The 14,269-nt window shown below is 45.7% G+C and overlaps 1 protein-coding gene across 1 annotated transcript in view; it reads left to right on the top strand.

Moving 5' to 3' along the window:
- Nucleotides 1–1,179: 1,179 nt before the first annotated feature.
- LHFPL3 (LHFPL tetraspan subfamily member 3) overlaps nt 1,180–14,269 on the top strand; it is a gene marked incomplete at its 5' end in the record, with an annotated part of 260,636 nt that continues 247,546 nt past the window's right edge. The window contains one exon of the mRNA XM_081212207.1: nt 1,180–1,687. Coding sequence (XP_081068333.1) covers nt 1,180–1,687 — 508 coding nt within the window. The remainder of the gene's footprint in view (nt 1,688–14,269) is intronic.

Raw genomic sequence — 14,269 nt, 5'->3', positions numbered from 1 at the left:
AAGTTCTGCGCTACACCGGGAAAATCTGATAAAATCAAGGGGTAGGATTTGCTGAAACAAATTTGGAAATTGGGATGCAGAAAGGGGAGGTATGGGGAAGTCGGTGAAGTAAGGTTTAAGAAAAAAAGGATTTGAAATTATACATGTTTGTTTATGTGTTTGTTTGTTTTTATTGTGTAATGTTTGTGTTTATAAAAACTGTGAAAAACCAATAAAAAATTTATCAAAAAAAACAAAAGTTCTGCGCTACACCATTAGATCACTGGGTTCCCACAGCCATCAGGAAGGGCAAAAATTTTGTCCAGGTATCCAAAGATGCTTCCTTTTTAAAAAAAAAAAATCTGCTGTGGTAAATCAACCACATTTTAATGCGTTTTGACAGCCGTTTTAGAACTTTCTGCTCCTAGGGCCATTCAGAAGGACCCGGTTTCTGCCCCCCCCCGTTTTAGCATGTCCCCCCCTCTTCTCAGAGATTCAACAGGTGCAGCTGCCCTCCATGGTGGGATGACAGGGAGGCAGGAGGAAGCATTGCCTGTTGAGCATTTGGCTCAGGGTAATTTTACAAGTGTAAAATTAAATGTTATCGGTGCGAAATGTATTAGGGAAAAATTTGAAGGAGAAGGGCGGGGAACAGGCTGAAACCCACATATCCTCTCGGTCCCCCCCCCCCCCATATATTAAATATATACCTTTTCTTGCTGGGCCCTCGACACGTGCCGCCCTCCTGTTGCTCCCGCCATTTGTGGGCGGGAGGCGCCGGAGGGAGGCAGACGGAGCCCCCCCCCGCCCCGCCCGCGAGTGAGGGGCGTCTGCCCGCTTCTCCCCCCCCCCGTCTCTCCCCCCCCCCCGGGCGCGGCTGCGCAGCAGCGAGGAAGCCGGGCTCTCCGGCGCCGCGCCGGAGCTGCGCTAGGGGGAGTGTTCAGTGCACTTGCCGCGCGCGGCGGCGACAGCAGCAGCAGCACCACCAGCGCCGGCAGTAGCTCCCTCGGATCCCGGGTCGGCGCCAGCCAGAAGCGAGCCGGGCTCTTCCGCGGGCTCGGAGGGAGAAGGAGGAGCGCGCCCGCCCGCCCGCCCGCCCGCCTTGCTGGCGATGCCGCGGCGCCCGGGCGCGTGAAGCGGGGCTGGCGCTTGCGGCACGCGGCGGCGGGGCGCGTCTGCCAGGGGCTCTTCTCGGCCACCATGCCCGGAGCGGCGGCGGGGGCGGCGGCGGCGGGGGCGGCTCCAGGGGCCGCCTCGTCGGGCGGGGGCTCGGCGTCGCTGTCGGGGGTCTCGGCGGCCGGGGCTCTGCTGCCGCCCCAGGAGGCGGCCAAGCTGTACCACACCAACTACGTGCGGAACTCGCGCGCCATCGGGGTGCTGTGGGCCATCTTCACCATCTGCTTCGCCATCGTCAACGTGGTGTGCTTCTTCCAGCCCTACTGGATCGGCGACGGCGTGGAGACGCCTCAGGCGGGCTACTTCGGGCTCTTCCACTTTTGCACGGGCAGCGGCTTCTCCCGGGAACTCACGTGCCAGGGCAGCTTCACGGACTTCTCCAGCCTGCCCTCGGGAGCCTTCAAAGCCGCCTCCTTCTTCATCGGGCTCTCCATGGTGCTGATCATCTCCTGCATCGTCAGCTTCATCCTCTTCTTCTTCTGCAACACGGCCACCGTCTACAAGATCTGCGCCTGGATGCAGCTGAGCTCCGGTGAGTCAGGGGTTAAGGGCGCACCGGGCGGCGGGGGGGGGGGGAGAGGAAACTCGCGCGTCTCAGCCCCGTCCGTGGGGCAGTTAGGTAACCTGCGCGCGATCGCCTCACGCCCCCCCCCCAATCTACCCCACCTCTGGTCCTCGAAATGTGCATTTCCTTAGGAAGGCAGGAACCCCCCTGCTCATCCCGAGCCTTGGAATTATGATGTCCCCAGTCCTGCCGGGCTGGCACCACTGTCACCCCCACCCGGACCAACCAGGCGGGCGGGATATAAGCAGGCATCTCCCATGCACCCCAAGAGGCAAGGCAGCATCTAGAGATGCAAGGTGCGAACCTGTGTGCATGGAAAGCTCTTCATTTTGTGGGTGACAAAAGTGTTAGGTAGCCTTTTTGCTCTGGTGGTGGGGAGAAAGCCGTATTCCAAGGGGAGCGATGGCTTTTGCAGGTTAAATCCCCCTGCAGGGCTGGATAGTTAGTAGAAATAAACTTAGGTGCGCTTAAAAGATGCGGAGGGATAACCTGGGGCAAAACGTTGCCCGCAAAGGGGTGAGTGTGTTGCATTCAAAGCAATGTGTCGGAAAACGTTGTCACCCAGGAAAGAACTCTTGCATAGATTAGGGATGCTTGCTTGGGGTTTGAAACCGTCCCTAAGAGAGAAAATGCCACACCAGCACTAGCAATGACAATGTGGACTGACAGGTTACATATATGCCTCTCTTTCTGGGGGAATTTGTACTGCACTAGGGTCTTGCATGTGGGGAAAAGCCACAGGACCGCTGCTGAGCACCTTTCCAAAGGACTGAGTGGATGAGACCTTGCAAGAGCCACGTTTTAGCTCACAGTGACAAATCTGTCCTCTGGCAGAGGCTGGTACTTAAGGAAAGGTCACAAGGAAATGGTAATGAGAACCTTGGGGAATGCTTGAAAGAAATCCCACCAGACAAGCAAAGTTGCTCTCTTCTTGAGGTGCTTCTGGTATAGCTTTCCGTGGCACTTGCTGTGACAAATGAATGCTGCTCCGCAACATGGGTGAGGTCTTGTTATTCATGTCTGGTTGAGGGACATCTGCTACTGTTGGGAGTCTCTCTTGCAAGGTTTGGTTTCTCTGTATGATAGTACAATGAGAGAAAGCCTCTGTAGTTTTTTCCCCCAAGAGCCACGCAGCCCAATCCTATAGATGTTTTATTTGTTAAACAAGTCACTATGCTGCATAGCACCAGGTAAGTGTGCATAGGATTGCAGTCTACATCTCTAGCTTCCAAGTGAGCTGTTAAGTGACTCTTTGGAAAGCAAAGAGATGGCAGTTCAAAGCCCATGACATCAGTAGATTCCTTACTGTCTCCAGCCTTTCTTTATGTATGTATCGTATATATTTGCATCCTGCAAGGAAGGAAAAATACATTGTTCCCGCCTTCCTTGTGTTATCCTTCCAACAACCCTTTGAGGTAGGTTACGGGATGACCGGTCCGAGGTCACCCAGTGAGGCTTCTGACCAGTTGGGAATCTGAGCCTGCAACCAAGTCCAGCAACTCAACTGCTACGTCACACTGACTCTTGTTCAACCTTTCTGACCAAGGCTTAGCTTTGGAGTGACAAAAACAGCTGTGTAGCTAATGTGACAAAAGAGGGCAAGGGAAACGCAGATATGATGCACCACTTCAGCCTCTAACACATAAAGCAAAATGCTGGGAGTACCAAGACAAACCCTCTAACAGGGTATCCATTTATACCTGACAAGGAAGGGTCTGGGTCTAGTTATTGAGGATATCGTCAGTATGAATCAGTTTGTGGCCAGGTCAGGCATGGCCAGCGTTTTATATATTTCTTACACTTATACTCTGCCTTTCCATTTAAAAAATGCCCACAGTGGCTAACAACATTCAAACATGTTCCGGGGGAAGGACCTGATTGGTTAACATTGTGGTGTAGACGTGTAACCTGGGGTATAACTCTGCCCTTGGAAAGCACCTAAGAGGTTTGGGATTTATTTAAAAAAGAAAGGTATGGTGCAATGCATATAACTTGGTTATGTTCAAGTGCCAGTTATTTGAACCTCAAGAGGGGAGACAAATAAGCAAATGACAGAGATTTTTACGGAGGTATTTTGCCAGAAAGTGAAAGGAGAAATGGAGGTCCCAGGGCAAGGCAGGCAATGATTTTTTATTTTATTTTAAATCAAATAAAAAAGGGTGATTATTTTTTTTGGGGGGGGTATATAGTTATGTGAAAGCCAAGCAGGAATTCTTCTTGGGATTCTTCCAGAGAGAACTGAAGGTGCATGTTCTTGCTGTAGGTGCTTGGAATCAGAGGGCTATGCCTCCAAACAATATGCTCTTGAGTTACCTATTGGAAGTTTCACCCAGGTGCTATATTTAGCCACGTAGTAGAGATTTCTACAGAGATGTGTGCTCTGTCGTTCAGAAATTAATTTGAATGGTGGTTACTGCCAGAGATTGTGATTTTGTATGGACTTCTGGTATATTTTCTAGGCACTATTGCTCTCCTGACCTTTCTCATTCAAGTCTGATCCCATTCAAAACGTCAGATTTAGTTCATTACATATTGGATTGCGATTAAATTATAGGATTAAAAAAGCACGTGCCTATTATGTACCTAGGTGAATCTGTATATTTAGTTCTGTTTGTATTTCTTTTGTGAGCTTCCCAGAATTTTTTTGTTGTGGGGTGGCTATGTAAACTTAGGTATTACATTATAAGTATATTTTTATTTTGCGTTTGTAAAATGCTTCCAGTTATGTTTCACTGTTCACTTTTTGGGAAGATCTGAAAGGTGTGTCTTTGCATTTCCTTAATTTGTAACCTGGACAAGGATTTCATGTTTTCGTTTTTGGGTGTTTTTTTTAAGTCCTTAGTGGAATTGAGTGAGCATGTATATTTGTTGTGTATGGCATGTAATAGCAATGTGGCATTTGTAGTGCCGAAACATATGAATGATTACTACACATTAATGTTTCTTGCATTTGCAAGTTTCCCAGGATACAGGTATCTAGATATTACCATTAGTGCTTACTGCAAATTGATACTTAAAGCAGGAGCACATCCTCCTTTATTCCTCAATGTCATGCGGTGGGTTTGATGAAAAAACGAATGGATTTCAATAAAGTGGTCCAGCTTGCGGAAGAATATTCTGGATTTGCAGACGTGTTAGATTTAACTTAAATTCCACTTCTGATCAATGCCCACTGGGTCGTTAGTACTATTGTAACATTTTGAATGCTAAATATATAAGGTGATTTGTGCCTCACTTGTGTGAATCGCATTTGATAAATGACTGCTTGTTCATCAGGACTGTTTTTCAGATTAAAATAATACAAATGGTTCTGCAAGTCACTCCCTGCATATAAAACATGATGCGAATAAATAAATAAATAAATAAATAAATAAATAAATAATAAATACAAATTGCTATATTCGAGACGTATGTCTGTAAAAGGTTTTACTGAAGCCATTCTCAGGTGGTCACAGTATCATTAGATGTTAATAATTTGTTTCCACATAATGCTTATAATCTGCCAGTGAACTCAAGAGCACTGTTGTGAATTAACATTGCAAGCTGACGGTTAAATTTTCCAAATTAATTTTACTAAAACAGCGTGTCTTCCTCTTTATTGCATATTGTCTAGTGCTGATTACTTTTCACATAGCAGAAATGGATTTGGTGTAAAAGGGCACAGTTGTTCTGTACATATAATTAATATACATAGGAAGCCAACTTTGCTGTTAACTTTATGACTGTACAAATGAGCAATGCTGTTTTTTAAATAAAGTTGGTAATATTTATAAACTTTCTGTTTGAATTTGCGCCAAAGTCCTCTGTATACATACAGTAGTTTGTATGCACTTTCCCCCCAACAAGGTTAAAGTTTCCAGAGCTGCAGAATAGACGTGTGTGTGGAGACAGATGGAAATTAAATGCTTTAAAAATAAAAACACCACTACACTGCTTCGCTTTTTTTAAAAGGGTACATATTATTGTGGTCTTACTGGTTTACCTGTCAAGAATTCAGGGAGCAGCCTACTGTGGAGCGGCTTCACTTTAGTTGCAAGTTAATTAAACCCACCCCTTGAATGTTCCTAAGCACAGTACATCCCATAAACTACTGCTATCCTGTTTGGTAAGGAGAGGTGGGATGGAGGAAAGAGGAATTAGTGGCTTTGAAATTGTTAAGGAAACAATGCTTTTAGTTCCGTATAATTAAAGCTAATAATTTTTCCTGCAGGCTGTTCAGCTTTTTCAAAATATGCTTCTCTCAATGCACTCAATGCCCTTGCAGTTTATATAGGTCCTTTCTCTACATGCTGTACACCCAAGATAACTATAAAATGGCCTACTGATGTTAACTAATGCCTTTTGAATAATATATGTCGTGAAAATTAATTTGCAAACGCATTTTTTAAAGAGTAATGGGGAACTGTATGCTTTGCTTCTACAGAAGTCCTTCAGTTTTTCCTAAGGGATTGCCCTTTCACTGGAAAGGAGTAATATTATTTGGTCATTGTGGCTTTGCTGAAACAGACTCATGGGCCAAATGGGAAGGCCTAGGGGGCCCGTTTAGGCTCTTGGGCTCGATGTTCCCCACCATGGACCCTAGACTATGTTTCTTAGATTTCTACTCAGATGAAGCAGCTAAATCCTTGGCTATTACGCTCCCAGAGAAAATTAAAGCAATGTATAATCTCAAAGAAGGTTTCTAATACAGCTTTCTAAGGTGTTAATTCAAGACTGCTAGATTAAATCCCAGAGAGGGAAATTATGGATTCTGTCTCTTGGCAAAACACAGGTTTGTCATCTTTATTGCTGACTCCATTCCTTCTACCCAGGAAAACTAATTACAGCTTGGCTTTGTTTTAATGTATTGGATTGCTGGGGGAAAATTCAAGTGTACAGTTGGCAAAGAGTGGTGACTGAAATTTAAGTGAAATGTTGCCACAGTAAAGTTTCTGAAGCAGGTGGTTATTTTCATGGGGGAAATCAGTGCTTAAACTGAAATGGAAATGACACGATGTCTCTTTTTGGAAAACCTGTTGGCCAGTTTTGGATGGTCTCCTCCTTTCTTGTTTTGGCATCCTTTTGATAAAGCAAGCTATGCTCAATGGACCTGTTTTTTCTAGGCTTTTAAAACAGTGGCTTCATGCCTGGACTCCTCTGGTCAGCTAAATTGAGTCACAGAAGATTGCTTTTTTGGCAAACAACAGCTTCTCTCTTTTCAGAAATAAGATGATGGTGCTTTTCTAGGAACCGAGCACAATTCAAAGTGTTGGTGCTGACCTTTAAAGCCCTAAACGGCCTCGGTCCAGTATACCTGAAGGAGCGTCTCCACCTCCATCATTCTGCCCGGACGCTGAGGTCCAGCACCAAGGGCCTTCTGGCGGTTCCCTCACTGCGAGAAGCCAAGCTACAGGGAACCAGGCAGAGGGCCTTCTCGGCAGTGGCGCCCTCCCTGTGGAACGCCCTCCCACCAGATGTCAAAGAGAACAACAACTACCAGACTTTTAGAAGACATCTGAAGGCAGCCCTGTTTAGGGAAGCTTTTAATGTTTGATGTATCACAGTATTTTAATATTCTTTTGGAAGCCACCCAGAGTGGCTGGGGAAACCCAGCCAGATGGGCGGGGTATAAATAAATTATTATTATTATTATTATTATTATTATTATTATTATTATTATTATTATTATTAAGCAAACTAGTCCTGTTGTAAAGCCATGGCCTGCATAACTGCAGCCAACAATGACTACCTAACGGGCCACTTGATAGCAAGACATGGGTAATGATGGGACAAGTATTTTGTCTTCTTCTTGACAGTACTGGTGTAGTCCAAGGGTAGACAACATAGTGCCCTCCAGCTGTTGATGGGCTACAGCTCCCACAAGCCCCAACCAGCATGGTCAGTGGTTAGAGATAATGGGAGCTGAAGCCCGACAGCACCATGTTGGCTACCCCTGGTGTAGTTGTAGCTGACCAAGACTGGTTCTGGCAGCAAGAGGGAGACAGCAGGAAAAGTAGGAAGGTACAGCCATGAAAGTTTGTTCGCTTCCCCCTTCCTTCAGCATTTGGCTAAGCATAAGTGCTTCGCTAAAGCTGGAAAGCCCTTCATTTGTCAGGATAGATTAAGCCCACGGGACACTAATTACTGCCTTAACACACTTTAAAGTGGACAGGGTAAGCCAAACTGAGAACTTAAAGGTCTCAGGGGGTTTTTGGTTGCTTGTTCATAAACGACACAAAGTATTTCATAGTTACCACGTCTCTCTGCAAGGTTTGCCTTTCTCTTTCAAAGCAGCATAATTACTCCGGTGTTAGGCTGCTATGGAAACTGTTTTGCAAATAATGGAGTTAAAGAGGCAGTTGTAATCATCTTGACTTGTTGAGGTGCGATTTGCTAATGGCTCTTTTAAGTTTTCATCTGCAAATACAGACAGTGGAGAAGGTCTAGGTTTGAGTGTACAGCTGTTGGTTAGGAGGAAGGAAAGCAGTGGCAGCCAGCCAGGTGAGTGGCCATTTACACTTACCTTTACTCTCTGCTACTTTCCCACACTGGCTCCCCCCCCCCCGCCGCAAAGGCTGTTGGAACCATTCATCCTGTTGAGGAGAAGCAGAAGAACTATCTGCTCTCAAGTCTCTCAGTCTCTCTCTCTCTCTCTCTCTCTCTCTCTCTCTCTCTCTCTCTCTGTGTGTGTGTGTGTGTGTGTGTTAACCAATATTTATGTCTTGGCTATCATTAATCGCCACATAATTGTCTCTGTTGACAGAGTGTTGGCAATAGATGATTAGTCCGCCATCTTTCCTCCTGGAAGTCTGGTGTGTTGCCAGGGCTCTTTTTAAATCTGAGCTTTCTTCTACAGTGGTGCCTCGCAAGACGAAAATAATCCCTTCCGCGAGTCTCTTCGTCTAGCGGTTTTTTCGTCTTGGGAAGCAACCCGATTAGCGCTATTAGCGGTTTAGCGGATTAGCGGCTATTAAAGGCTTAGTGGCTTAGCGGCTAAAAGGCTATTAGTGGCTTAGCGGCTTAGAAAAGGGGGGGGAAGCGGGGAAAAATCAGAACACTCGCAATACATTTTCGTCTTGCGAAGCAAGCCCATAGGGAAATTCGTCTTGCGAAGCAGCTCAAAAACGGAAAACCCTTTCGTCTAGCGGGTTTTCCGTCTTGCGAGGCATTCGTCTTGCGGGGCACCACTGTATGGCAAGGTCCTTCTGTTCTAGGTGTCCTCTGATGCCTCCACGATGAGACTTATTTGACACAAGCAGATTTCTGCTAGGCCCAAGAAGGATGAGGCCCCATCCTGTGAGCTCAGCATCCAGCTGCCTTGAGAAGGTGTTTTGACATTTGGGAGGTAGTCAAACATGGAAGTAAGAAATAGTGCCTGTGCTTTCTTTCTTTTCTTCCTCCCTTCCTCCCTTTTCCTTTGATGGTGTGTCCTTTTCAGATTATAAGCTTGAGGGCAGGAACTGCGGCTAGTGCAGAATGCAGCAACATGGCTTGTGGCTCTGCCTTTCAACAACACCCAGCGCTGGTGCTGCTGAAAAAACTGCCCTAGGTTCACAATGGCCCATTCCTTCATGCCCCCAGTCTCCTTGAAAAGGAGAATATAGGGACAGTAGCCTAAAAACCCCCAAAGGAATGTGAGAAGTAATTGCTGCATGTGTTGTGCTGCCGTGCCTCATTTTTGGAAATGGGGCTGGTACGGATCTACCCACTTAGCTGTACTGCAAGACACGCATTACCGGCAGGGCCATGAGGAGATGAAGGGCATAAGTGCCAGCCCCGTAACTATGCCCAGCCTTTATGCAGCCACAAGGATGAAACCTGGAGAGGATTAGCCACAGACAAGGCTCACCGTACCCTGGCATAGGTAAACATTGTAGTGCCCAAACTTTAATACTCCCTGGCCTTAACGGAAGACCAGGATTGCACTCCCTCTTTTAAGAGAGCCAGTTACTCGCACAACGTAGTTTTGTTGTTTGTCAACAAAGATAAACAACTTAGGATCAGGGTATCAGAGAGATCACCTTATTCTTTGCAGCAAAGGATGGAATGAGAGAATTTGTACACAGGAGGGGAAGAGGGTTGATGGGGAGTGTCAGAGCAAAAGGAGGGAAGCTCAGACTGGGGAAAAGGCGGGATATAAATATCATTATCACCATCACCATCACCATCACCATCACCATCACCATCACCATAGTGCCCTCAAGCCGTAATTATTTGATCAAGAATGCCATGTCAGCCCTGAACCTGTGTGGCATGTATCTAGAGCCAGGTGTGTGTAGGCCCCTCTTCCAGCCTATGTCTTGGTTCACCTGCTGAACAAATTCTCTACCATGCCAGATCAGTGTTACATCAGATATATGAGCTACTGAAAATGGTTTGAAATTGCTAATGGTAGCTAACAACTCTTATTTTAACCAGTAATGTAAATGCCTCAATTGCTCAATTACCTCTTATGTTACACTGATGTCTCCCTGACAAGAATAAATCTAGAGGGGGAGCAAACAAAGCCTGCCGGGAAGCATCCCTTGAATCCATTGATATTCCAGAACAATAATTTCACCAATACTTTTATTTGCTTTCAGATGCTAGATTTTTTATGATTTGCTCTTGATAGATGAATTATTCACTTATTTATAAATAAGCGTAGTAGATTAATGGTTTTTGCATATAGATTGGGAACAGTCACTGTACATTAATGTGGATGTGTGGTTAATCTAGAACACATGTTTGCCACCTGGTGTGGAGGCCGCTGCTTGACCTTTCTCCCTTGGAATCCAACAGGGATATTCATGATTGTGATCATATTGCTATCATTACCTCACATGGGCTCTTATGGTTTTTCTGGTCTGGTGTAGCAGCCATAACATTCTCTTCCCATTTAGGAAGTGCATTCTGGGTTTCTTCACTCCATCTCCAGCAGGAATTAGATACTCTCTTTCGTGGTTTGTTTTAACCACAGCACAGAATTACTTCTATATTGGTGCCAGCTACGATTGATTGATTGATTGATTGATTAATTTCTACACTGTTTACTATACAGGCAACTCCTGATTTAGACGCATTTAAATGACACGCAGTTGTGCTCCGAATCCAGAAGTAGTTCCAAGATGTCATGGAGGGGCAGAATGGGCTTATGCATACTCGGCTGTTATGGGCCAGGAGGTCCGGAATGGAACCCCCATGCAAAATGACAATTGACTATATTCAAAATATCTCTCAGTGTTGTTCAGCAAACAGAAGCAGCAACACATAACTTAGAATCATTGAATCTTAAGAGTTGGAAGGGACCCAATGGTCATCTAGTCCAACCCCTGCAATGCAGGAATCACAGCTAAAGCATCCATGGCAGATGGCCATCCAACTTCTGCTAAAAAACTTCCAAGGAAGGAGAGTGCACCATCTCTCATGAGAGTCTGTTCTACTGCTGAACAGCTCTTACTGTCAGAAAGTTTTTTCCGAATGTTTAGTCAGAATCTCCTTTCTTGTAACTTGAAGCCGTGGATTCGAGTCCTACCCTCCAGAGCAGGAGAAAACAAGCATGCTCCGTCCTCCATGTGACAGCCCTTAATATATTTGGAGATGGCTATCACATTCATCCAGTGCTATACTAGCTGCACTGGCTCCCGGTGGAGTACAGGGTCAGGTTTAAGGTGCTGGTTTTGACATTTAAAGCCCTATGCGGCCTAGGACCCACATACCTACGGGACCACCTCTCCTGGTATGCCCCACAGAGGATCTTAAGGTCCACAAATGACAACATTTTGGAGGTCCCAAATCACAAGGTGGTTAGGTTGGTCTCAAGTAGGGCCAGGGCCTTTTCAGTACTGGCCCCAACTTGGTAGAACACTCTGTCACAAGAGACTAGGGCCCTGTGGGACTTGACATCTTTCCGCAGGGCCTGCAAGACAAAGCTGTTCCTCCTGGTCTTTGGTTTGGACTCGGTCTGACCCTTATGTTTCCCTCCCCTTATGGTTTTGATCTATGGGCTACTTTTAAAATGAGGCTGCATTTTAAATTGCATTTTAACCTGTATTTTAAATTGGTTTTCCCCCCTATTATGTTTTTACTGTAATTTTACTGGTGTTAGCCTCCATGAGCCCGGCTCTGGCCAGGGAGGGCGGGGTGTAAATAAAATTTATTATTATTATCAGTCTCCGCTTTTCCAGGCTAATCATACCCAGCTCCTTCAAGCGTTCCTTGTAAGACTTGGTTTCCGGACCCTTGATTATCTTGGTTAGTTTCCTCTGCACACGTTCCTGTTTGTCAACATCCTTCTTAAATTGTGGCGCCCAGAACTGGACACAGTATTCCAGGTGTGGTCTGGAGGAAACAGCAAGAACAACAAAACAGTTGCATCTAAAAATGTTATATTAATACAAAGTTACTAATATATGAATCAATATCAATTCATTATCCTTCTGGCACACCCTCTCCCTCTGGGTTTCCACCTGGGGTCCAAACAAACGCTCAGATCACCCACAAAAGTCTCACAACAAGAAAAGTTCTAGAAACTGCAGACATCACTTAGTCTCTCACACTAGACTTGCTTTTTATGGGAAGGCCCAGGGTGAATGGTACTTCCTGAGGCTGCCCACAGCTGTGTCCAATTTAGCTGCTCTCTTCACACCCAGTTCCAGGTACAGCAGGTATGTCAATTTTCCCAGGGGGTCCAAAGGATGGGGAAAGGGCCCCCTCCACCACTCTCGGTTCTTTCTTCCCCCTCTGTCCTGTCCTCCTCCACTGGTGCTGGGCTGCAGCTGCCCTCCCTCGCTTTGGCCTTGGTGGGCAACTCCTGCAGCAACCTTGCCCTATAACCAGGGCTTGGAAACCCATCTCAAATTTTGGATTCCCCATTTTTAAGGCCTTGCTGGTTGGCATTAACCAGGCCAATGCTAAATGGGATGGAATCATACTACCGAAAGAACAGGGGAGAAGTGGAATGGAGAAGGAACATACAAACCACTGAGACTCCCTATTTCCTAACCTCTTAGTTAAGTACTACCTAGATGTGGTTGGGGACGCGGGTGGCGCTGTGGGTAAAACCTCAGCACCTAGGACTTGCCGATCGTCAGGTCAGCGGTTCGAATCCCCGCAGTGGGGTGCGCTCCCGTTGCTCAGTCCCAGCGCCTGCCAACCTAGCAGTTTGAAAGCACCCCCGGGTGCAAGTAGATAAATAGGGACTGCTTACTAGCGGGAAGGTAAACAGTGTTTCCGTGTGCTGCGCTGGCTCGCCAGATGTAGTTTGTCACGCTGGCCATGTGACCTGGAAGTGTCTCCGGACAGCGCTGGCCCCTGGCCTCTTAAGCAAGATGGGCGCGCAACCCCAGAGTCGGACACGACTGGCCCATACGGGCAGGGGTACCTTTACCTTTACCTTAGATGTGGTTGTGGTGGTGTGTTTGCTGCTGGCTGTAGTGTGAAACATCTGTAAGCATTGTTACCAGCCTTTCCCCCCTCTCAACGGGTTCTCTGCCATTAATAGTGGTGTGATAAATTCAATAAGTACAGCGTTGAGTTAACAGTTATGGGGGGAAACTGCTGTTGCCTTTTTCTTTTTAAAGCTTATAACAGTGCAGATCCTTTATCAAGGAAACTCATAATTCTAACAACCGATAGAGCAACACACCTGACTTTGAAAGTGATTTCGGTGGCACATATTACAGTGGCAACCTCATCATTTTTAAATAGGCTAAACATAAAATAGTAGTACTGATATGCATTATACATCTCTCTTTTGTTCCTTATAAACTGAACTTCCTATTCTTTGCATAAATGCATGAATTATTGTTACTGTAATATACCAACATATCCGTCTTTTATGGTGGCATTGTAAAGCTGCTGTTATGCAACCCATTCTGCCCAGCCTGTTAACAATAGATGCGATGTTCATTTGGTATATAATATTTGGGACTATGTAGTCAAATTGGGATATAACTATGCACAGTATGGTGGGAAAGAATAGATGCTCCAGCCGTGTGTGCTGCAATAAAATGCAGAGTCAGTAAAATAACTTGAATAGTTTGTTGCCAGTACACTCACATTTTTACATGCTGTGGAGAGCCTAGCCAGGTACTAAAATAAATAAAAAAAATAAATTCTTAGCAGTAACTGTTCTCTGCAGAAAATTGTAGAGGGAGCGTGAATTCTAAAACTGACTATAATATTATTTCAGACATCGTCTTCCATTATAATTCAATCACTAGACTAATATAGCTTCAGTTCCAGGAACAATCACAGAGTGGGAACCAATTGTACAGTGTCTGGTGTAAAGCTATCAAGAATTAAGTATAGTTTTATATGTAAGTTTCAGTCATGTTATGTATCTGCACTGTCACCTGAAGGCTGCAATTCTGATCATTCTTCCTTGGAGGGAAGCGTTGCTGAAATAAAAAGTGCTGGCTTCTAAGTAAATGGAGCTATGTTTGAAGTGGAAGGCTGTTCTGTCAGTCGCAGGCTTTGCGATGAATTCCCATTTTAAGCTTGGGTACTGAGTGGGGGGAAGGTAAAAGAGAAAAGAACTAACTAGGAGTGTTCATGCCAGTTCAGATTCCAGAGAAGAGTTAGTTGGTG

The sequence above is a fragment of the Podarcis bocagei genome, assembly GCF_964188305.1.
Source record: "Podarcis bocagei genome assembly, chromosome: 10".
Lineage (NCBI taxonomy): Eukaryota > Metazoa > Chordata > Lepidosauria > Squamata > Lacertidae > Podarcis > Podarcis bocagei.
The sequence above is the reverse complement of the archived record's forward strand: the minus strand, read 5'-3'. Positions and strand labels throughout refer to the sequence as shown.